The sequence below is a fragment of the Perognathus longimembris genome, chromosome 19 (genome assembly GCF_023159225.1).
Source record: "Perognathus longimembris pacificus isolate PPM17 chromosome 19, ASM2315922v1, whole genome shotgun sequence".
Lineage (NCBI taxonomy): Eukaryota > Metazoa > Chordata > Mammalia > Rodentia > Heteromyidae > Perognathus > Perognathus longimembris.
This window is the reverse complement of record NC_063179.1, coordinates 21,056,357-21,078,651: the sequence shown is the minus strand read 5'-3', so window position 1 is coordinate 21,078,651 and position 22,295 is coordinate 21,056,357. Positions and strand designations below refer to the sequence as shown.

General features: G+C 38.5%; 1 protein-coding gene across 1 annotated transcript in view; it reads left to right on the top strand.

Moving 5' to 3' along the window:
• Nup155 (nucleoporin 155) overlaps positions 1-22,295 on the top strand; it is a 52,891-nt gene that overhangs the window by 1,508 nt on the left and 29,088 nt on the right. Inside the window, exons 2-15 of the mRNA XM_048368483.1 lie at positions 1,754-1,891; positions 2,778-2,874; positions 3,548-3,618; positions 6,110-6,202; positions 6,683-6,849; positions 8,733-8,838; positions 10,056-10,129; positions 12,541-12,632; positions 14,194-14,291; positions 16,466-16,618; positions 18,106-18,206; positions 18,777-18,947; positions 20,674-20,784; positions 21,582-21,676. Of these exons, the coding sequence (XP_048224440.1) occupies positions 1,754-1,891; positions 2,778-2,874; positions 3,548-3,618; positions 6,110-6,202; positions 6,683-6,849; positions 8,733-8,838; positions 10,056-10,129; positions 12,541-12,632; positions 14,194-14,291; positions 16,466-16,618; positions 18,106-18,206; positions 18,777-18,947; positions 20,674-20,784; positions 21,582-21,676 (1,567 nt within the window). The remainder of the gene's footprint in view (positions 1-1,753; positions 1,892-2,777; positions 2,875-3,547; positions 3,619-6,109; positions 6,203-6,682; positions 6,850-8,732; positions 8,839-10,055; positions 10,130-12,540; positions 12,633-14,193; positions 14,292-16,465; positions 16,619-18,105; positions 18,207-18,776; positions 18,948-20,673; positions 20,785-21,581; positions 21,677-22,295) is intronic.

Genomic DNA, 22,295 nt, shown 5'->3' with positions numbered 1-22,295 from the left:
GGCAGAGTGCTAGCCTTGAGCAAGAAGAAGCCAGGGACAGTGCTCAGGCCCTGAGTCCAAGCCCCAGGACTGGCAAAAAAAAAAAAAAGTCTGTTCTATTACCAACTGTCATCTCTTTTTGTCCTCTAAATTGGAAAAGAAATCCATATATTTTGGTCCTCTTTTATTCTTATTTTTCCAGTCCTGGGCTTGAACTCAAGGCCTGGGCACAGTCCCTGAGCTTTTTGCCTGTGTTCTACCACTTGAGCAGTGCCACTTCCATCTTTTTCTGTTAATGTGGTACTGGGTCATTGAACCCAGGGCTTCATGTATGCTAGGCAAGTACTCTACCACTGAGCCACCTTTGGTCCTCTTCTTAAGTATATAATCTCTTCTCACAGACTTTTCTCCTAAAGCTATTCTCTTCCTTCTCTTCTGCCCTTAATCCCTTGGTGGACTTACACAGAATTTAGCATGTCTTGTGAAAGAAGTCCGTTTATCATTTCTAGCAGTACTTCTCTTCCTGACAAACTTTCAAGACTCTCAGTGAAAATCCTTTAGGTTTTCAAGGTTTTCTTAACCATTTTCATCCTCACTGAAGTTACTAATTGCACCCTTTGTGTTTCTGCTTCCATGTACAATATTCTATTAACATTTTATTTTAGGTTTAAACAGTACTGAAGATTTGTTTTTAAAAGAAGCTATCTGAAAGGTTGGGCATGGTCGTTCTTCCCTGTAATCCAGCTACTCAGGAGGCAGAAATCTGGAAGATTGTAGGTTGAAGTCAGCTCAGGCAAAAAGGTCTTCCCTTTTCCCTTTCATCTGGACAAAACAAGCAGGGCATGCTGGTGTGTGTCTGTCATTCCAGCTACTCTGGAAGCTATAGAGGGTTGTGGTCTAAGGCTAGCCCTTGACAAAAAGTGCAAGATCCTTAAAAAATAATTGATTCTACAAAGAGTGCACCATAATACAAAGGAAACGTAATTGGGCATGTTATTGATAATTGTTTCGTATGTCAGTTTCCCCAACGTATTTTTTTTTTAAGTTGGTCCTGGGGCTTGAACTCAGGGCTTGGACGCTGTCCCCAAGCACTTTTACTCTATGCTAGTGCTTTACCACTTTGAACCACAGCTCTACTTCTAGTTTTCTGGTGATTAATTGGAGATAAGAGTCTCACAGAAACTTTTCTGCATGGGCTGCCTTTAAACTTCAATCCTCACATTTCAGCCTCTGAGTAGCTGGAATTACAGAGCGTGAGCCACCAGTGGCTGGCAATCTTTGTATTCCTGAGAGATGTGATAATTAGATTGTCAGTCAAGTATAATCAGGATCAGAAATGACAAGCTAAGTAGAGCAACTCACTCCTATCCTTACAAATCCAAGTCCTACAAAAAGAGAAAGATGCCCAGTGAGTTTTGTCCAACTCATAGAGCCAAACCATTATAGACTGAAATCTCTGAAACTTGTGATCCAAAAGAAATATTTCTTCCCAGAAATTGTTCACTTAGGTATCTTAGTCACAGTGTTGAATAACTAATACAAAAAAAAAACTTCCTTTCAGAATTAAAACTAGTAACTGTTCCTTTCTTAACAATGACATTTCTCAGAACACATTGTGTCAGACTAGAACTCCTTTATTCTGTTTGTAGTTTTAGAACCATCACATGGGTAATTTTTAAAGTATTTATTTTAATATCTGTGTATGTGGCTTAAAATGCTTCTCTAAATACAGTTGATGATTTTAAATACATGTTTTTTGGTTTGTTTTTTGTAGGCAATCCCACTGTTTCTGGCATGTCAGATATGGATTATCCTTTACAAGGTCCTGGTTTGCTGTCAGTACCCAACCTTCCAGAAATCAGCTCTATCCGAAGAGTTCCTCTCCCCCCAGAACTTGTTGAACAGTTTGGACGTATCCTGTTACTTTGTATTTAACTATTTGATAAATGTTAAAAATTGGTATTTTCGGGGCTGGGGATATGGCCTAGTGGCAAGAGTGCCTGCCTCGTATACATGAGGCCCTGGGTTCGATTCCCCAGCACCACATATACAGAAAATGGCCAGAAGTGGCGCTGTGGCTCAAGTGGCAGAGTAATAGCCTTGAGCAAAAGGAAGCCAGGGACAGTGTTCAGGCCCTGAGTCCAACCCCCACCAGGACTGGCCAAAAAAAAAATACCAAAAAAAAAATTGGTATTTTCATTATGATTATTTCCTGTTTAATTAATTTATTATCTATAATTCGCTTAAGTCTTATTTAAGATATGTCTAATACCTGGGTAGTTTATTCTTTTTCTTTATTTCTTTTTTTGGTTGGTCCTGAGGCTTGAACTCAGGGCCTGAGTGCTCTCCCTGAGTTTTTTCACTTAAGGATACAACTCTACCACTTTAAGCTACTGCGTCACTTCCAGTTTTCCATTGGTTAATTGGAGATAAGAATCTTAACAGATTTTCTTGCCCAGGCTGGCTTTTAACCTAGATCGTCAGATCTCAGCCTCCTGAGTAGCCATTTTTTTGGCTAGTCTTGGGCCTTGGAGTCAGGATCTGAGCACTGTCCCTGGCTTCTTTTTGCTCAAAGCTAGCACTCTACCACTTGAGCCACAGCGCCACTTCTGGCCATTTTCTATATACGTGATGCTGGGGAGTCAAACCCAGGGCTTCATGTATATGAGGCAAGCACTTTTGTCACTAGGTCATATTCCCAGCCCTCATGATTTGTTTTTATTTCTTAGTTTTAAGTCAGAAGCTACTGAAACAAATGTAAGAAAAATAAATTCTACCTTACATCTATACTACCTTAGATATGCAGTGTAACTGCATGATGGGTGTTTTCCCGCCCATCAGCAGAGCTTGGCTTACAATTGACAGTGACATATTCATGTGGAACTATGAGGATGGGTATGTATCTGAGGCTGGTTTGCTTTATTGTGATTGGAATTTACATAATTTTTATTGCTTCCTGCAGGTAGTGTTCCTTTTGTACCCTTGAGTTACATGCACTTCACAAATACTATTTTCCTATCATATATTCCATATTCTGCTAGAAATAGTTCTGAGTAAGAATAGTCCTGCCTACATGGAACAGGCAGTCCAGTTTTATTATTTGTCTTAGTGCAATCTGCTGCCACAAAATATTGACTTGACAATTTACAAACCATAGAAATTCACTTTTTGCGTCTCTGGAGGTTCAAAATCTAAGAGCAAGACACTAGCAGTCATGGTGTGTATTGAGAGCTCACTTAGCCTCACATAACAAAAGGAGCAAGAGAGTTCTTTGGGGATCTCTTTTTCAAGACCATTAATCTATACTCTTACCAGTGGCTCCAGCGATTGAGTGATGTTACTTGGTTGTCATTGTGCTCACAGCAGGTAGTGGAGACATTGAGGATTGTAGTACAGCTTTACCTGTTGTTCTCATTCATGTTTAGACTTAGTAGGTGTATGTTCCTGGGTTTTGGTCCTGAATTAGTTTAGTTTGCATCATAGTTTTCATTATATTCTATGTCTAAAGATGATTATAAAGTAAGTTTTTTTTAATATATCTAATATGTTTTTCTTCTATTACTGACAGAGGAGACCTTGCTTATTTTGATGGACTTAGTGAGACTATTCTTGCTGTGGGGCTTGTGAAACCAAAAGCTGGTAAGAAATAAAAATATAAGAATGAAATTATTTTCCTATGCACAGAGACTCCAAAATGTTTTAAGACAGAATAGTACTACAAGTTAAGTAATTGAGTTTCCCATTAAAGTTTTATTCTGAATTATAAGAAATATGTAAGATGATTAGGAATACTTAACTCTTCTCAGTAATGATATGTTTGTCTTTTCATCATATATAATTCTTGAATTTATTTTTGTTTCTTTTTTACTGCTTGTTTTTAATCTATCTGAAGTCTTTGTCTCTGCATTCTCTTAGTCTTGATAGCACATGGAAGTGAGAATAGATTTCTTAGCCTTAAGAGAATTTACAAGCGCTGTTTAACTTACAGGATCAACTTTATAATGCTAGATCTATAGTTACAAGAAAGAACTGATTTAATTTGAGATATATATTTTTAATATACCTTATTACAAGAGACAATAAGAAACAAAATTTATCTCATGTCCATCCCTAAATAAAAATTTTAAATGTTTTTGTCAGTTATGGGGCTTAATCATGGGGTCTGGATGCTGTCCCGGAGCTGTTTGCTCAAGTATAGCATTCTACCACTTTGAGCCATAGCCCCACTTCTGGTTTCTCTGGTGGTTAGTTGAAGATTATAAGAGTCTTGTGGGCTTTGCTACCTGGGCTGGCTCCTTGCAATCCTTAGATCTCAGCCTTCTCAGTAGCTAGTATTACAGGCGTGAATCATCAGTGCCCAGCTCCAAATAAAAATTTTGAAATCATTGCTATTTTGAAATTACATCTATATTTAGTAAAAACATACAGTTTATAACGTTTATTTGCTTGCATTGAATATGTCGTTCCTTTACATAGAATCAAACAGTACTTTCCCTATTGTATGTGTCTTTGTCTTGCTTCATCATTTAAAAGTTTTCCATATAAAACTCAATGGCAGCATGTAATAAACTGAAGTTGTATATGTGAAACAAAAGTAAAATTTTATTCAACTCAAATATAAGTTTCAATACAAAATTAGAATTTACCAGTCTTTGATTTGGGATAATGAATTTATCATTAAATAAAGAATTTTGACCTATGCCACACAAATATGGAAAATTCCAACTCAATAATGTTATAAGCAACAGAATCTATATCCTTGCCCTTTTTTTTTTTTTTTTTTTTGGCCAGTCCTAGGGCTTGGACTCAGGGCCTGAGCACTGTCCCTGGCTTCCTTTTGCTCAAGGCTAGCACTCTGCCACTTGAGCCACAGCGCCACTTCTGGCCATTTTCTATATATGTGGTGCTGGGGAATTGAACCCAGGGCCTCATGTATATGAGGCAAGCACTCTTGCCACTAGGCCATATCCCCAGCCCCACATCTTTGCCTTTTATAAGAGGATATTGTCCTTGTGCCACAGTCATCTTTGGCAAGGTGGCTAATGACTATAAGCCTATCTGTTCAGGAAGCTGAGATCTGAGCATGGGCAGCAAAGTCTGGGAGACTCTTATCTCCCAAAGACTGGAAGTAGAGTTGTGGCTAAAGTGGTAGAGCACTAGATTTGAGTGAAAATACTAAGGGACAGCACCTAGGCTTTGAGTTCAAGCCCCAGTACTGGCACCAAAAATAAATAGCAAAAGAAAAGAGGAGTAGAGGTGTGGTTCAAAAAGTGGTAGTGCAGCAACCTCGTAAACATGAGCATGAGTCCCTGAGTTCAATTCCTATTACTACTAAAAGGGAGTGGGGGAGGAGACTGATGTATGGATGTGAAAAGTTGACTGTAGTAAGAAATGTGACTCCTTAGGTCTTGTTGAATTTTAAGTAAAATAGCTTCCAGTGTTGGTGTCATTTGACAGAAGAATGATTTTACTCATCTATCTTTATTCCCATCCATAAATTTACACGTGTGTGTGTGTGCGCGCACTGGTACTAGAGTTCAAATTCAGGGCACAGACACTCTCCTTTAGTGTTCTTTTTGTTTTTTTTTTTTGCTCAAGGCTAGTCCTCTACCACTTGAGTCACAGTCCCACTTCCAGCTTTTTCTGACTAGTTTATTGGAGATAAGATTCTCATGGCCTTTCCTGCCTGGGCTGGCTTCAAATCACAATCCTCAGATCCTCAGATTACAGGTGTGAGCCACCGGCACCCTGTCAGGACTTACGCTTTTAGGACAGAATAATATTCCTCTACATGAATATGCCACATTGTTGTAGTCATCTGTAAAGAGATTGTAAATAATGCTCCTGAGCACAGATGTCCAAATACAAGTGTCTGTACAGTAATAAAACTAATCTATTTTATATTGTAACACAGATTTTAAGTAATTAATTATTCAACTGATTATTTCCTAATGCCAGTTCATTTTGCTACTATTTACTTAAATGGTCAGACAGTGATAGTTTAATATTAGAATGACTTATCTAGACTTAGACTTTTCATAGTTTCATTGGTAGCTTATTTTAATGATAATACTATACCCAAATGCTATATATTTTTCAGAAAGTGATTTCTTCCATGTGTTTGCTTTAGGCATTTTTCAACCTCATGTGCGGTACCTCTTAGTATTGGCAACCCCTGTGGATATAGTGATTCTTGGACTCAGCTATGCTAATTTGCAAACAGGTATGGTAACCATGTGTTGTATTTCCTTTAAGGATGGCAGCCCACATGTTGTATTTTTCAAAATAACTACATATTGGCTAGTTAGTATTATAATTAAAAGTTAATCTGGAATATTGAATTCCAGTGACTAAGTTAATTATTATTACTACCAAATCCTTAGACTTCACCAAAATTTAATGATTTGGGGTTTTTTTTGTGTGATATTTGTGACTCTAGGTGTCACATCTCGGTCCTTACATATACTAGACAAGTATACTACAGTTGAGTGTTGGAGATCAATCCCAGACCTTTACACATGTCAGGCCAGCACTCTACAGCCAAGCATCTCCCTGCACCCTATAGCAAACTTTTTGTTCTATACAATTTTAAAAGGAGATAGATAGTTTTGAGAGAACTCAGATATAAAGGTAGTGGAAAGATCATTTTAAACTTTAAAAAGCAGAGTAACTCATTGTTGTGTTTTTTATTCTTTAAAAATAGGTTCTGGAATTCTTAATGACAGTATGTGTGGTGGAATGCAGTTGCTTCCAGATCCTTTATATTCTCTTCCCACGGATAACACTTACCTTTTGACAATAACCTCCACGGATAACGGCAGAATTTTCTTGGCTGGAAAGGATGGCTGTTTATATGAAGTAGCATACCAAGTAAGTCTGACATTTATAAACACACTTTCTTTTTCCTTTCTCTTTTCTTTTTTTTTTTTTTTTGGCCAGTCCTGGGCCTTGGACTCAGGGCCTGAGCACTGTCCCTGGCTTCTTCCCGCTCAAGGCTAGCACTCTGCCACTTGAGCCACAGCGCCGCTTCTGGCCGTTTTCTGTATATGTGGTGCTGGGGAATCGAACCTAGGGCCTCGTGTATCCGAGGCAGGCACTCTTGCCACTAGGCTATATCCCCAGCCCTTTCCTTTCTCTTTTCTTTTTTAGCTGTACTGGAGTTTCAACTCAAGGCCTCATCCTTGCTAGGCTAGCAGCATTCTACCACTTGAACCATACTTCTAGCCCTGTTTTATTGCTAATTATTTTTTAAGATAGTGTCTCAAAATTCTTCTGCTTGGGCTGGCCTTGAATTTGAACCTTCTGCTTGCAACCCTCCTAGTAGTTAGAATTGCAGATATGAACCTCTGGTACTTGGCTCTTTTATCCTTTCTCTTGTTAGAGTAGGGAAGGATAGGCTTTTACTTTAGTTTTTAAGTAGTATAATATATTCTGATGGAAAGGGTTCTGAATTTACAATTAAAACTATCCTATCACTTCTCCTATGTCCCCAAACACAAAAATAAAACAGTGTTATAAACCCAACTTTTCTTTTTGTGCCTGTCCTAGGACTTGAACTCAGGGCCTAATCACTGTCCCTGAGCTTTATTTTATTAAATTATTGCTCAAGGCTAGCACTCTGCCTCTAGAGCCCCAGGTCCACTTCCATCTTTTTTTTTTTTTTTTTTGCCAGTCCTGGGGCTTGGACTCAGGGCCTGAGCACTATCCCTGGCTTCTTTTTGCTCAAGGCTAGCACTCTGCCACTTGAGCCACAGCGCCACTTCTGGCCTTTTTCTGTATATGTGGTGCTGGGGAATCGAACCCAGGGCCTCATGTATATGAGGCGGGCACTCTTGCCACTAGGCCATATCCCCAGCCCACTTCCATCTTTTTTTGGTGATTTATTGGAGATAAGAGTCTCATACATACACTTTCCTGCCCAGGTTGGCTTTCCACTGTGATCCTTTATATCTCAGCCTCCTGGTTAGCTAGGATTATAGGTGTGAGCCACCAGTGCCTGGTTTCCACTTTTAACTTTTTGCAGGTTAATTGGATATAAGAGTCTCAAAGATTTGTTGGCCAGGGCTGGGGATATGGCCTAGTGGCAAGAGTGCGTGCCTCGTATATATACATGAGGCCCTGGGTTCAATTGCCCAGCACCACATATACAGAAAACGGCCAGAAGTGGCACTGTGGCTCAAGTGGCAGAGTGCTAGCCTTGACCAAAAAGAAACCAGGGACAGTGTTCAGGCCCTGAGTCCAAGCCCCAGGACTGGCCCCCCCGCCCCCCCAAAAAAGGATTTGTCGGCCAGGGTTAGCTTTGAACCAGGATCCTCAGACCTCAGCCTCCTGAGGTTTTCTTTTCTTTTCTTTTTTTAGTGATGCTTGCTGTAGATTAAACCCAGGGTATGGCTTATGCTAGACGAATGCTCTGGAGCTGAGCTACATTGTCAATTCTGTCTGTGTCATTGTAGGTTATGACACACGTATAAATGGGTGTGTGCTTGTAAATATTGATAATCATGCATTTATATTTAGATATTTAAGCAAGAAGTATAATTTTGTGAATGCAAATTTTTACTTAATGATTTTATTTTCACAATTGGCTTTTAATTAACAATGTCTTAAAAGCCTTTCATTGTCAGTATTTGGTAGGTATTGTGTATAGTATATCACTTTATAATCACATTTAATGACAACTAGAAGATTCAAATAAATACTTAAATACAATTTAAGGATTTAAATAAATTTTAATAAATTTTTTTTCTTTTAAGGCAGAAGCAGGTTGGTTTAGCCAAAGATGTAGGAAGATAAACCACTCAAAGAGTTCACTTTCTTTCCTTGTTCCTTCCTTGCTACAATTCACATTCTCAGAAGATGGTAAGTAGGAAACAAATTTGGCAAATGAAACATTTATAATACATTCCTGATTTAAGATTTCCTTTAGAGGGACTGGGAATATGGCCTAGTGGCAAGAGTGCTTGCCTCACATACATTAAGCCCTGGGTTCAATTCCCCAGCATCACATGTATAGAAAACGGCCAGAAGTGGTGCTGTGGCTCAAGTAGCAGAGTGCTATCCTTGAGCAAAAAGAGGCCAGGGACATTGCTCAGACCCTGAGTCAAAGGCACAGGACTGGCAAAAAAAAAAAAAAAAAGATTTCCTTTAGAAATTATTCTATGTTACAATATTGTCATATTAAATAGCCTTTATTATATATTCCTAAGGCAAAGGGTAATTATAGCTGGGTGCCAGTGGCTCGCATCTATAATCCTAGCTGCTCAGGAGGCTGAGATCTGAGGATCAGAGTATAAAGCCAACCTGGCAGGAAAGTCCATGAGACTCTTGCCTCCAATAAACTATTCAGAAAAAGCTACAAGTGGTGCTCAAGTGGTATAGCGCTAGCCTTGAACACAGGGAGGCTTGGGGACAATACTCAGGTCCCAAGTTCAAGCCCTAGCACAGGTTAAAAAAAAAGCGGGGAAGGAGTGTGTATGTAATTGAAAATTCAGAATTTTATTCTCAAGTTACTTATTTTCTTTTTTTTTAGTCCTGGGGCTTGAACTCAGGGCCTGAGTACTGCTGAGTCCCTGGCTTCTTTTTGCTCAAGGCTAGCACTCTACCACTTGAGCCACAGCGCCACTTCTGGCTTTTTCTATATATGTGGTGCTGGGGAATCGAACCCTGGGCTTCACATTTACAAGGCAAACACTCTTGCCACTAGGCCATAGTCCCAGTCCAAGTTACTTATTTTCTGTAAATGTAGCTTCATGGAATCTGTGTTCAAAACAGAACATGTTCTTCATATTTAAACTAAAATCTGTGTGTCTATGTGTGAGAGAGAGTTTAGAAGTCATCTAGAAGATAGAGCAAGTATAGTTTGTAATGTTTTTAACCCTTTCAGTATTTGGCATCTTTTGTTTGACTTAAATGCTGCTGGCTTGGTTCTTGTACCAGAGACATCCTAGGTCTTAACTAACAGGCAAGACAAATGAAAGCCCCAGAATGCAGCAATTCAGCAATTTTAACTTGACACAAGTGGTATAATTGTTTGTTTTGTTAATCCTTGTTTTTTTTTCTTTTTTATTGTATTTCAGATCCTATTGTTCAAATTGCAATTGATAACTCTAGAAATATTTTATACACACGATCAGAGAAAGGAGTTATACAGGTAAATTATTTGTATTATACTATCATTTAAGAAGAGAAAGGCATCCTATTTTAATAAGACTTAGTTATTTTTAAACTTTTTGTATGAACTGGGTGCTTTTTAAAACAAACATCCTAAGCCATTTAGTCAGGCTTCTTTTATGAGATTTTAAATATAGTAGATCTTGTTATTCATATATTTATATGTATACATAGATACAGGATTATATCTATACGTATACATACATATAGATGTAGGATTCCACAGAGATTGTCATTGAGGTAACAAATACCACAGATGCTTAGGATGCAGTTTAGTAATCTAAAATTAATTAAATTTACCAATATCATATGTACAGTAGGTCTGAGCACTCATCACTTGAAATTGCATGTAGGCTTCATTGTTGTCACAAAAATTACTATTGTACACATCTACATATGAAATACTGTTTTTTTTAAAAAATACTGTTTTTTAGTATATCTTAGTTATAAGGTTTATTGTAACATTTCTACACATGTGTACAATGTATCCTGATCAAATCTACTTCCTCTGTCACTCTTTTCTTAAAATAATTTGAACAGGTTTCCTATATGTATATACAAACAGCTTTGACCTCATTTTTATTTTTATCTTCATTTACCCTCTTTGTTAGCCCTCCTTCCTTCTACTGTTATACCACCAATAGGGCCTGTTTTATTTTCTTGTCATTTTTTATTAGTATATATTAGTTTCACTAAGGAATTTTTCCATGATATTTCAGATGGTCATATACTACATTTTGCTCAGAATATTCCTTTATTGCTTTCTCTTTCCTCAACCCACCAACTTCCTATTATCGATAGCTTTCATTGACATTTCTTTTTTTATATAATTTTTATTTGTATAAATATGATGTACAGAGGGGTTACAGTTACATAGTAAGTGTATTTCTTTTTGAACAATGTCATCCTTTCCCTCACTCTTTCCCAAGTTTTCCCTCTCATCTCCACCCACAACAATCTTCACTTTCTTGAAGTTTGGACTAATAAAGGATGCAGTCACATAAACACACAACTCATTGACATTTCTTATACTATGCTCATACATACTAGCAATGTACTTCAAAATTGTTTATCCTTCATCATTCTTTTTCCTTTTTTCCTCCTCATTCCTTTAAGTAGTCACATAATTGAGAGTTATGTTCTATGTGTGTATATTATATATATGCATATAATATAAACTTACATGTCTATGAGTATAGACATATGGGTATACCCATGGACATGTAATATGCCTTTTAGGTCTAGCCCCCACATATGAGCAAAAACGTGTATTTGGGTTGTTGGGTTTTTTGTTTTGTTTTGTTTTTGCCAGTACTAGGACTTGAACTCTTGAACTTAGGGCCTGCTCTCCTAGTGTCTTTGTCATAGCATGGTACTTTACAATTGAGCCACATTTTATTCTTCCACCATGATATTCTCCAATTCCATTTATTTTTTTTTTTGCCAGTCCTGGGGCTTGAACTCAGGGCCTGAGAGCTGTCCCTGGCTTCTTTTTGCTCAAGGCTAGCACTCTACCACTTGAGCCACAGCACCACTTCTGGCTTTTTCTATATAATTGGTGCTGAGGAATCGAACCCAGGGCTTCATGTATACGAGGCGAGCCCTTTATCACTAGGCCATATTCCTAGCCCCTCAAATTCCATTTTTCTGCAACTAGATCTTATTTTCATGTTTATGATCTCTAATATACAAATGTTCCGTTCATTTTTCCCATAATAGTGCCCAACCTCCAATAAAGACATGCTGTCTTTGGACAAATCTGAGATTTTCACTATTAAGCATATTAATTTGTGTGTATGTATATGTATGTTTTTGTATTGGTTCTGGGCCTTGAACTCAGGGCCTGGACTCTGCCCCTGAGATTTTTTTCTCAAAGCTAGGCTCTAGGGCTTGAAATACAGCTCCATTTCTGGCTTTTAGTTTCACAGACTTTTTTGCTTGGGCTGACTTCAAACCACAATCCTCATATTTCCACCTCCTAAGTAGCTAGGATTACATTCATGAGCCAATAGCACCCAGTATCATTCATTTTAACCTTTTTGTGTTAAGGGTGAGAAAACAGTATGTGTCACAGAGATTTAAACATATCTGATGATAAAGTAATATTAGCTGAGAGCTTCTCTTGTGTCAACTGAGCTGCATATTGAGCCAGCAGGAGTTTCGAGTTTGTATTTTTGAAATTTCTTTGACTTTTAAAAATTGATTGCTTATTTTTGGCTGTACTTCGTGAAAACTACATACAATAAATCTACAGATATGGCGGCAGGCTTGCTGTTTCTTAATTAAAATGACCATATTAAGTACTAAAATTAAAGGATCTTAGGAAATGTTCATTAAAAAACATATGTAGTATCTAATCTTGTTTATAGGAAAACAATTTTTTACCCACAGGTTTATGATTTGGGCCATGATGGGCAGGGTATGAGTAGAGTTGCCTCAGTGTCACAGAATACTATTGTTTCGGCTGCTGGAAACATCGCTAGGTAATGTGTCAGTTATTGTTGAACTTTACAGGCATAATTATACTGTTTATGTGATGAAGTTATTTCCTCTAAATGGATTTTAAAGATAAAAATATGGAAAAGACAACTAGATTATGTTTGAAACAGCTGCTATAAACTATTTTATTCTTACATTGCTGATTTGAAAAGGCAGGTTAATTTTAGTGTGTGAAATTCAGCTTAGATGTTCTCTCTTAGAACTTGTTTTCTTTTAGGGTGCCAGCAATGAAACCCAGGTTTTCATATCTGTTAGGCAAGCATTCATGGTCCTTTATCTAAATTCCCCAATTGTGGCTGTCTTGTTTCATTTGCTCTTGTCTTTTTTATGAGCCATTTGCAAGTACATTGCAGTTATCAGATTGAGCTTCCATTGTCTCTGTAGGCCTCATCTATTGCCATATATAACAGAAGTCCATAACATCTGCTTTTATATTACAACTATATAATTACACAGCTCGTGTTAAAATGTCCCAAATAACCATTTGTAGGTGTTTTTCTTATTTATGACCTGCACTGGTTATTTGCTTTTTACTACAGAATAGCCCCACTTACTGCTTTTGTTTGTAATGTTAGAGTGCCAGAATATTTTGATTTCTGAATTTTCTTCTTTTCCTTTTAGTTAGATACTCTGTAATTTTTATTTAGTTTTTAAATTTTTATTTTTTAGTACCGGTACTAGGGCTTGAACTCAGGGCTTAGGCACTTTCTATGAACTTAAACAATTTTTTTTATTAATTTTTTAATTTTTTGCCAGTCCTGGGGACTGAACTCTGGGCCTGAGCATTGTCCCTGGCTTCTTTTTGCTTAGGGCTAGCACTCTACCAATTGAGCCAGAGTGCCACTTCTGGCTTTTTCCATATATGTGGTGCTGAGGAATTGAACCCAGGGCTTCATGTATACAAGGCAAGCACTCTACCTCTAGGTCATATTCCCAGCCCCTTTATGAACTTCTTATGTTCAAGGCTGGTAACACTTGAACCATACATCTCAGCCTAGCTTTTTGCTGGTTAATTGGACATAAGAATTTTAACAAATTTCCTGCCCCTGCTGCCTTCAAACCACATTCCTCAGATCTCACCCTTTGGAGCAGCTAGGATTACAGGTGTGAGCCACTGGCACCTAGCTCTATTATTTTTATTCAATATTTTTATGTAGGTGATCTGAACTAGTAACTCTCACTAAGAATTTTTCTCTTCTTTACAGTGGTAACTTAGTACTCTTAGAACACTTCCCTCATGAGCTACTTAACTAGTGATTTTATCCTTTTTTATTTACTTATTTATTTTTTAGCCTTTTTAATATATACTCTAGAGGTTTTTCCAGTTTTTCTTCCTATTGAATTACCTTACTAAGAAGTTAATCTATGGCTCATGAAGTAGAGCACCTGCCTAGTATGCATGATTCCCAAGGTACTTACCCCCTCAAAAAAGTAGTTATTAATCTTAAATTATAATATTTAGACTTCTAATATTACTAATAAAACAGGGTCTGGTAGTAGACACATTTTAAAAAAAGATATACCTTCTTTTTTTCTTTATTTTAGGACCATTGATCGTTCTGTTTTTAAGCCAATTGTTCAGATAGCAGTGATTGAAAATTCTGAATCATTGGACTGTCAGTTATTGGCTGTTACTCATGCCGGTATGTGTGTTTTGGTTTGCTTGTGTGTCTGCTATTGCTTTGATATTTTTGATAATACCTAGATGTATATATTTGTAATTAGAAATGTCTTTTACTTTATCAGGTATCAACTATATTAATAATCTATAAAATTAAAGAGTTTTAAAATGGAAAATTCCTCTGATCCATGTGCTCACTTTATAGATGAATATTGAAAGACAGAGTGGTTCATACTCTGAAGAACTTCAGCTGGAATGTAGGCCCCCTTGGCTTGTACTGAGATCTCTTTTTTTATTATTATTATTTATTTTATTTTTTTGTTTTTGTTTTTTGGCCAGTCCTGGGGCTTGGACTCAGGGCCTGAGCACTGTCCCTGGCTTCTTCCCGCTCAAGGCTAGCACTCTGCCACTTGAGCCACAGCGCCGCTTCTGGCCGTTTTCTGTATATGTGGTGCTGGGGAATCGAACCTAGGGCCTCGTGTATCCGAGGCAGGCACTCTTGCCACTAGGCTATATCCCCAGCCCCTCCTGGCTTCTTTTTGCTCAAGGCTAGCACTCTGCCACTTGAGCCATAGCGCCACTTCTGGCCATTTTCTGAATATGTGGTGCTGGGGAATCGAACCCAGGGCTTCAAGTATACGAGCCAAGCGCTCTTGCCACTAGGCCATATCCCCAGCCCCTGAGATCTTTTTTTTTTTTTTTTTTTTAGTGTTTATTTATTTCTTTATTGTCAAAGTGATGTACAGAGGAGTTACAGTTTCATATGTGAGGCAGCACGTACATTTCTTTTTTTTGGCCAGTCCTGGGGCTTGGACTCAGGGCCTGAGCACTGTCCCTGGCTTCTTTTTGCTCAAGGCTAGCACTCTGCCACTTGAGCCACAGCGCCACTTCTGGCCATTTTCTGTATATGTGGTGCTGGGGAATCGAACCCAGGGCCTCATGTATATGAAGCAGGCACTCTTGCCACTAGGCCATATCCCTAGCCCCAGCACGCACATTTCTTATCCAACTTGTGACCTCCTCCCTCATTTTTTTTTTTTTTTTTTTTGCCAGTCCTGGGCCTTGGACTCAGGGCCTGAGCACTGTCCCTGGCTTCTTCCCGCTCAAGGCTAGCACTCTGCCACTTGAGCCACAGCGCCGCTTCTGGCCGTTTTCTGTATATGTGGTGCTGGGGAATCGAACCTAGGGCCTCATGTATCCGAGGCAGGCACTCTTGCCACTAGGCTATATCCCCAGCCCTCCTCCCTCATTTTTTGTAGTGAGATCTTTTATATGGAACTCTGTTTCCCTTTCATTCTTTTTTTTTTTGCCTGTCCTGGTGCTTGAACACAGGGCTTTGGCACTGTCCCTGAGCTTCTTTTGCTTAAGGCTAGCACTCTACCACTTGAGCTACAGCACCACATCTGGCTTTTCTTAGGTGTGTGGTACTGAGGAATTGAACCCAGGGCTTCATGCATGCTAGGCAAGCACTCTACCTCTAAGCCACATTTCTAGCCCCTTATTCTTGAGTTTTCTGGGTGTATTTTTTAGGAATTTGTTTCTTCTGAAATTTCAGATGGGAATTGTGTTTATATGTGTGTGGGTGTGCACCTGCGTCCATGGGTGTGTGCATACACACATATGCATGTGCTAATACTAGGGCTTGAACTAGGGGTTGAACTCAACTCTTGCTCTGGTTTTTTCATTTCTGTCTGTTTGGTGCTCTACCACTTGAGCCATACTACAATTCCAGCTTTTTTTTTTTTTTTTTTGCCAGTTCTGAGCCTTGGACTCAGGGTCTGAGCACGGTCCCTGGCTTCTTTTTGCTCTAGGCTAGCACTCTTGAGCCACAGCGCCATTTCTGGTCATTTTCTATATATGTGGTGCTGGGGAATTGAACCCAGGGCTTCATGTATATGAGGCGAGCACTCTTGCCACTAGGCCATATTCCCAGCCCCAATTCCAGCTTTTTTTAAACTGGCTTTTTTGTTGGAAATAAGAGTCTGGCTTGTCTGCCCAGGCTAGCTTCAAACCTCAATCCACAGATATCAGCCTACTGAGTAGTTAGAATTATAGGCATGAGTCATGGCCCATCTCAGCTGGGAATTTAAGATCAGTGAAGAAAGGGATCTATAGCTTTAACAGAGTTCTGTGTGAAAAGTTGCAATGTATCTATATTTCAGGTCCTTTACTAATACATAATATTATTCTCATCAGGTGTTAGGTTATATTTCAGCACTTGTCCATTTAGGCAGCCATTAGCACGGCCTAACACACTCACACTGGTTCACGTCCGCTTACCTCCTGGGTTCTCAGCGTCTTCCACAGTGGAAAAGCCTTCGAAAGTACATAAGGCTCTTTATAGTAAAGGTAAGCTCTGCAATAGTAACCAATTTCAGATTAGATTCTTAAACTATAGTAGTTTTTAATGTCTAAACACTTTAGTTTTGATTTAACCTAGTTGTTCAAGTAACATCTCCATACATTCATACAATATATCTTGATCACATTCCTCTTCCCTATCCTTGTTCCTTGATCCTCTTATTCAACCATATTCATCCTCATTCACCTTCTGATTTTCCACTTCCCCTTCTGCACCCCCAATATAGCCTGTTTTTCATCCCTGCTTAGGACAAACGTCTCTAGGAGTAATAAACTAAATTTTTCTTTTACTTTTTTTTTTGTTTCAGTCCTGGGACTTGAACTCAAAGCCTTGGCACTGTCCCTGAGCTTATGCTCAAGGCTAGCACTCTTATCACTTGAGCCACAGCGCCACCTCTGGCTTTTTCTGAGTAGTTTATTGGAGTTTTTTCTGCCTGGGCTGGCTTCAAGCTGCAATCTTCAGATCTCAGTCTCCTGAGTAGCTAAGATTATAGTCATGAGCCACCAGTGCCCAGCATTTGTTTGAAAATTTAAATTTTAATTAGACATCAGAACTTGAAAAATTGATATGTGCTTTTTGAAAAGCATTTTTTTTTTTTTTGGCCAGTCCTGGGGCTTGGACTCAGGGCCTGAGCACTGTCCCTGGCTTCTTTTTGCTCAAGGCTAGCACTCTGCCACTTGAGCCACAGTGCCATTAAATTTTATAATCATTCTAAACCCATGTCTACGGCCATACCACCCTGAATGCGCCCGATCTCCTCTAAACCCTGTCTCCTAACATTTTATATTGTTCAAAACTCAAATTAAACTTGCCTTTTTGAACAGAAATCTTTTTCAAATGCATTCTATTAAGTACTATCCCAGTATTAAATAGTTTTATTGACATAAAATTCACATACTATAAAAGTAGCTTTCCCTCCTACCCACGTGTTTGGGATCCAGTACAAGGCCCTGGACATGTATGGCAAGTACTATGTCACTGAGTTATATCTCTTGCCCTTATTTCTCAAACTAGGATCTTGCTGTGTAGCAAGGCTGGCCTGCAATTCAGAATCCTGCTTATGCCTCCCAAGTTCTGGGATTACTTGAGTATGCTATAATGCTTAGCAATAAATTTAGCATTTTAAGGTATAAAATTTAGTGGTATTTAACTTGCTCAGGGTTGTACAACTGTCTTAAAAAAATTTTTTTTTTTATTGTTTTGTTGGTTGTGGGGTTAGAACTATGGGCCTGGGCTATGTATGTCCCTGAGCTCTTCACCTCAAAGCTAGTGCTTCACTTGAGCCACAGCGCCACTTCTGGTTTTCTGGTGGTTAGAGATAAGAGTCTCACAAACTTTGTTTTCCTGGCTGGCTTTGGACCACAATTCTCAGAGATCTTAGCCTCCTGAGTAGCTAGGATTCATTATTTAATAAGGTTATTGAGAACATGTTAAGTAACATTATGCAATAAAATTCTGTGTATTAAACTTTTAGGTATTCTACTGATGACAGCCTCAGAAAATGAAGATAATGACATTTTATGGTGTATCAACCATGATACATTTCCTTTCCAAAAACCAATGATGGAAACTCAGGTAAATAAATTTTCCTGAGAAATTTAGTAAAGTATGTGTGTGCGGCGTGCCTTGTGAGTGAGGTAGATAAAGCGTGCCTTATCTAGTTATACCTATCTATCTATATATACGTATGTATGTGTGTGTATATAATATTTTATATATTTTTTTTTCTTTTGAACTTTACTGAGCACCTTCTATAAACCCTATATTGCAATACAATGTAAGAATTCAAGGCTCAGTAAGATACAATCCCTGTCCTTATTAGGAGGCTGGAGGAATAAACAGAATTTACAGTTTATCTTAAAGTCTTACTTTTCTTCTCTGGTATTAAGTTACTAACTTGAAGGTGATGGCTTCCAGTTATACTACCAAAGCTGGGCACACTGAGGCCAGAATGTTTGGAATTTGAAAGCAGCCTGGCCACATACTCATAGCAAGACCTTGTCTTTGGAAAAAAAAAAAAAAAGGAAAAGAAAACATTAAATCTACATTTATCTAGACCTTTTAAGTCTGTATATTTTTCTTCTCAGAAGCTTTTGCTTTATGTATTTCAATAAAATATGTAAACTTTTAAAATTATTATTATAGATGACAACCCGTGTTGATGGTCATTCCTGGGCTCTTTCTGCAATAGATGAATTAAAAGTTGATAAAATAATTACACCTTTAAATAAGGATCATATTCCAATAACCGACTCCCCAGTAGTTGTACAGCAACACATGCTACCTCCAAAGAAGTTTGTTCTCCTCTCAGCACAGGTATGTTAAAGGTAGATGCAAAAATAATGGAAGAATAGTACTACTAAATACTAAGTGTAGTCTGAGTTTTTAGTTTATTATTATTATTATTGGAGTTTTTTTTTGTTTTTGTTTTTGTTTTTTTTAGCCATTCCTGGGCCTTGGACTCAGGGCCTGAGCACCTTCCCTGGCTTCTTCCCGCTCAAGGCTAGCACTCTACCACCTGAGCCACAGCGCCCCTTCTGGCCATTTTCCATATATGTGGTGCTGGGGAATCGAACCGAGAGCTTCATGTGTAGGAGGCAAGCACTCTTGCCACTAGGCCATATTCTCAGCCCATTATTGGAGTTTTGTGGTTTTTTTGGTTGTTGTTTTGCAGTGCAGTGGATAAAGCCCAAGAATCACTCCTCCCCCGCCCCCCCCCCCCCCAAGTCCTGGGGCTTGGACTTAGGTCCTGAGCACTGTCCCTGGCTTCTTTTTGCTCAAGGCTAGCACTCTACCACTTGAGCCACAGCGCCACTTCTGGCTTTTTCTGTATATGTGGTGCTGAGGAATTGAACTCAGGGCTTCATGTATAATGTATATGAGGCAAGCACTCTACCACTAGGCAATATTCTCAGCTCCAACTTTTTTCTTCTTAATAGTACCAATACTGTATATGCTACCTGCCTTTTAGTCACTTATACAATTAACTGAGTATTACAGTGTTTTTTTAATAGGGTTTCTTTCTGTCTACCGTTTCAGTCATCTGGGAGCTTGGAATGTATCTCCCCAGGACAGAAAGGATCACTACTATACCAGTATTTCTGTTGAGTTGTGTATCAGAGAAACCAAATTTTGTTATTTTAAGACTCAACTACTTTTGCTGTTTTGTCATTTGACTTTGCTTATTGAATTCTATATAGGTATAGTTATTATAAATAATTAAAATTAAGTTACTTTATGGAATTTATATCCTATCAAATTGCTTCTCCAGTGAGGTAAATTTCCTTTTTTTGTTTTGTTTGTTTGTTTGTTTGTTGTTTTACTACCATAACTTGCTTTTGTCCTTTAAATCTTTGATGTCCTTGGAATTTATCCTGGTCTAAGGGGGTGAGAATAGATCCAGCTTTATTTTTGCCTAAATGAATATTTATTTATTTATTATTTTGCCAGTCCTGGAGGTTGAGATCAGGGCCTGGGCGCTGTCCATGAGCTAGCTTCTTTTGCTCGAAGCTAGTACTCTACCACTTGAGGCACAGTGCCACTTCCAGCTTTTTCTATGTATGTGGTACTAAGGAGTCAAACCCCAGGCTTCATGCATGCTACGCAGGCACTCTACCACTAAGCCACATTCCCAGTCCTAAATGGGTGCTTATATGCCAGCATGATGAGTGATCACTCATTAATGAACAGTCATCATATTGACATTTTAATGAACTTTAAATTCTTTGGTTTAAGAAACAACACCGGAGAGGTATTGTTGGGTTTTTTTCAAAATTTTCTCAGTGTATATGTATGTTGTTATGTGAAATACAGATGGTCTTTGACCATTTATTTTGTATTCCTAATGTAACTTTTTGGACTGTGTTACCCAAGCTGGTGTTGCACTCCTGAGTTCAATATACCCTCTGTCTCAGCCTCCCAAGGAGCTGCAACTAAAGGCTCATGCCCCATCTGGCCTTATTTATTTTATTAAATAAACTAGCAGGATCAGTTAATACCAGTGAAATGTGTCATTCATATTTTTTCCTTCTTAATTTCTTAGGGGAGTCTTATGTTCCATAAACTCAGACCTGTAGATCAACTGCGGCATCTACTTGTGAGTAATGTGGGTGGAGACGGAGAAGAGATTGAAAGATTTTTTAAATTACATCAGGTAATTATGTTTTATTTTTATTTTATTTTATTTTTGTTGGTTGCAGAAACTTTGAAAAATGAGACTGGGAATTGGTGTTAAAACTATAAATGTAAGTTAGGACTAAACTAGCATATGTTTTGTTTTGTTTTTTGCCAGTCCTGGGGCTTGAACTCAGGGCCTGAGCACTGTCCCTGTCTTATTTTTGTTCAAGGCTAGCACTCTACCACTTGAGCCACAGTGCCACTTCCGGCTCTTTCTATATATGTGGTGCTGAGGAATTGAACCTAAGGGCTTCATGTATATGAGGCCAGCACTTTACTACTAGGCCATATTCCCAGCCCCACAAAACGCTTTTTGAAAACATTTATGCTTGTATGGGAACAGAACAGTGAAACTTGTTGGTATTGTTTTAAGAAGAGGAGAATAGAGGAAGTGATACATTGGGATATATAACTTGTTTGGGATACATTGTATGCAAATATGGAAATGTCACAAGGAAACTTCCCTTGTACAATTAAGGGCTCTGGTGGCTGACATATATAATCCTAGCTACTCAGGAGTCTGATCTGAAGATTGAAGTTCAAAGCCATTCTAGGCAGGAAAATCTGTGAGACTCTTATCTCCAATCAACCATCAAAAAGATGGCCATCAAAGAGCTGGAAGTAGAGTTGTGGCTCATGTGGTAGAGCTCTACCTTTGAGCACAAAAGCTCAGGGATAGTGGCCAGGCCCTGAGTGCAAGCCCCAGGACTACACACAAGAAAGTAATTAAAATAAATATTTATGCTTAGTGAAGATATTTTTGGGTTTTTACAGGAAGACCAGGCTTGTGCAACTTGCCTTATCCTTGCTTGCTCTGCTGCTGCCTGTGATAGAGAAGTATCTGCTTGGGCTACGCGGGCTTTCTTCAGGTACATGTTAGAGGAGTGTTTTCGTACTGGGCCATGTTTTAAAAATGTTCATTTGCTACCGTGACAGTTGAAGGCCTTGCCAAATAATTGAATGACTAGGAATATTACTAAAATTCATCTGCAAAAGAATGAAATCTGGAAATTATGATGCTGATGGGTAGTAAAATGACACAATTTATATAGTGTTACTCTGGGTTTTGCTTTCAACTAGTCTTAAATTTGTTTTTTTTTTTGTGGTACTAGAGTTGAACTTGGAGCTTTTTCAGTGCTTGGCTGGCAGTCTACCACACTTACACATCCCCACCTTTTGCTGCTGATTTTGTGGATAGAGTCTCATAGACTTTTCTACCCAAGCTGGCTTGGAAAGTCATTCTCCTGGAACTCAGCCTCCTGAGCAGCTACTATTCTGAGTGTGAACCACTGGCACCAGGAAGTTCTTTTAACTTTTTTCTTTTTAATTACATTGCTTTTATTTATTTTGTTTTTGTTTTTTGTTTTTTGTTTTTTGGCCAGTCCTGGGCCTTGAACTCAGGGCCTGAGACTGTCCCTGGCTTCCTTTTGCTCAAGGCTAGCACTCTGCCACTTGAGCCACAGCACCACTTCTGGCCGTTTTCTGTAT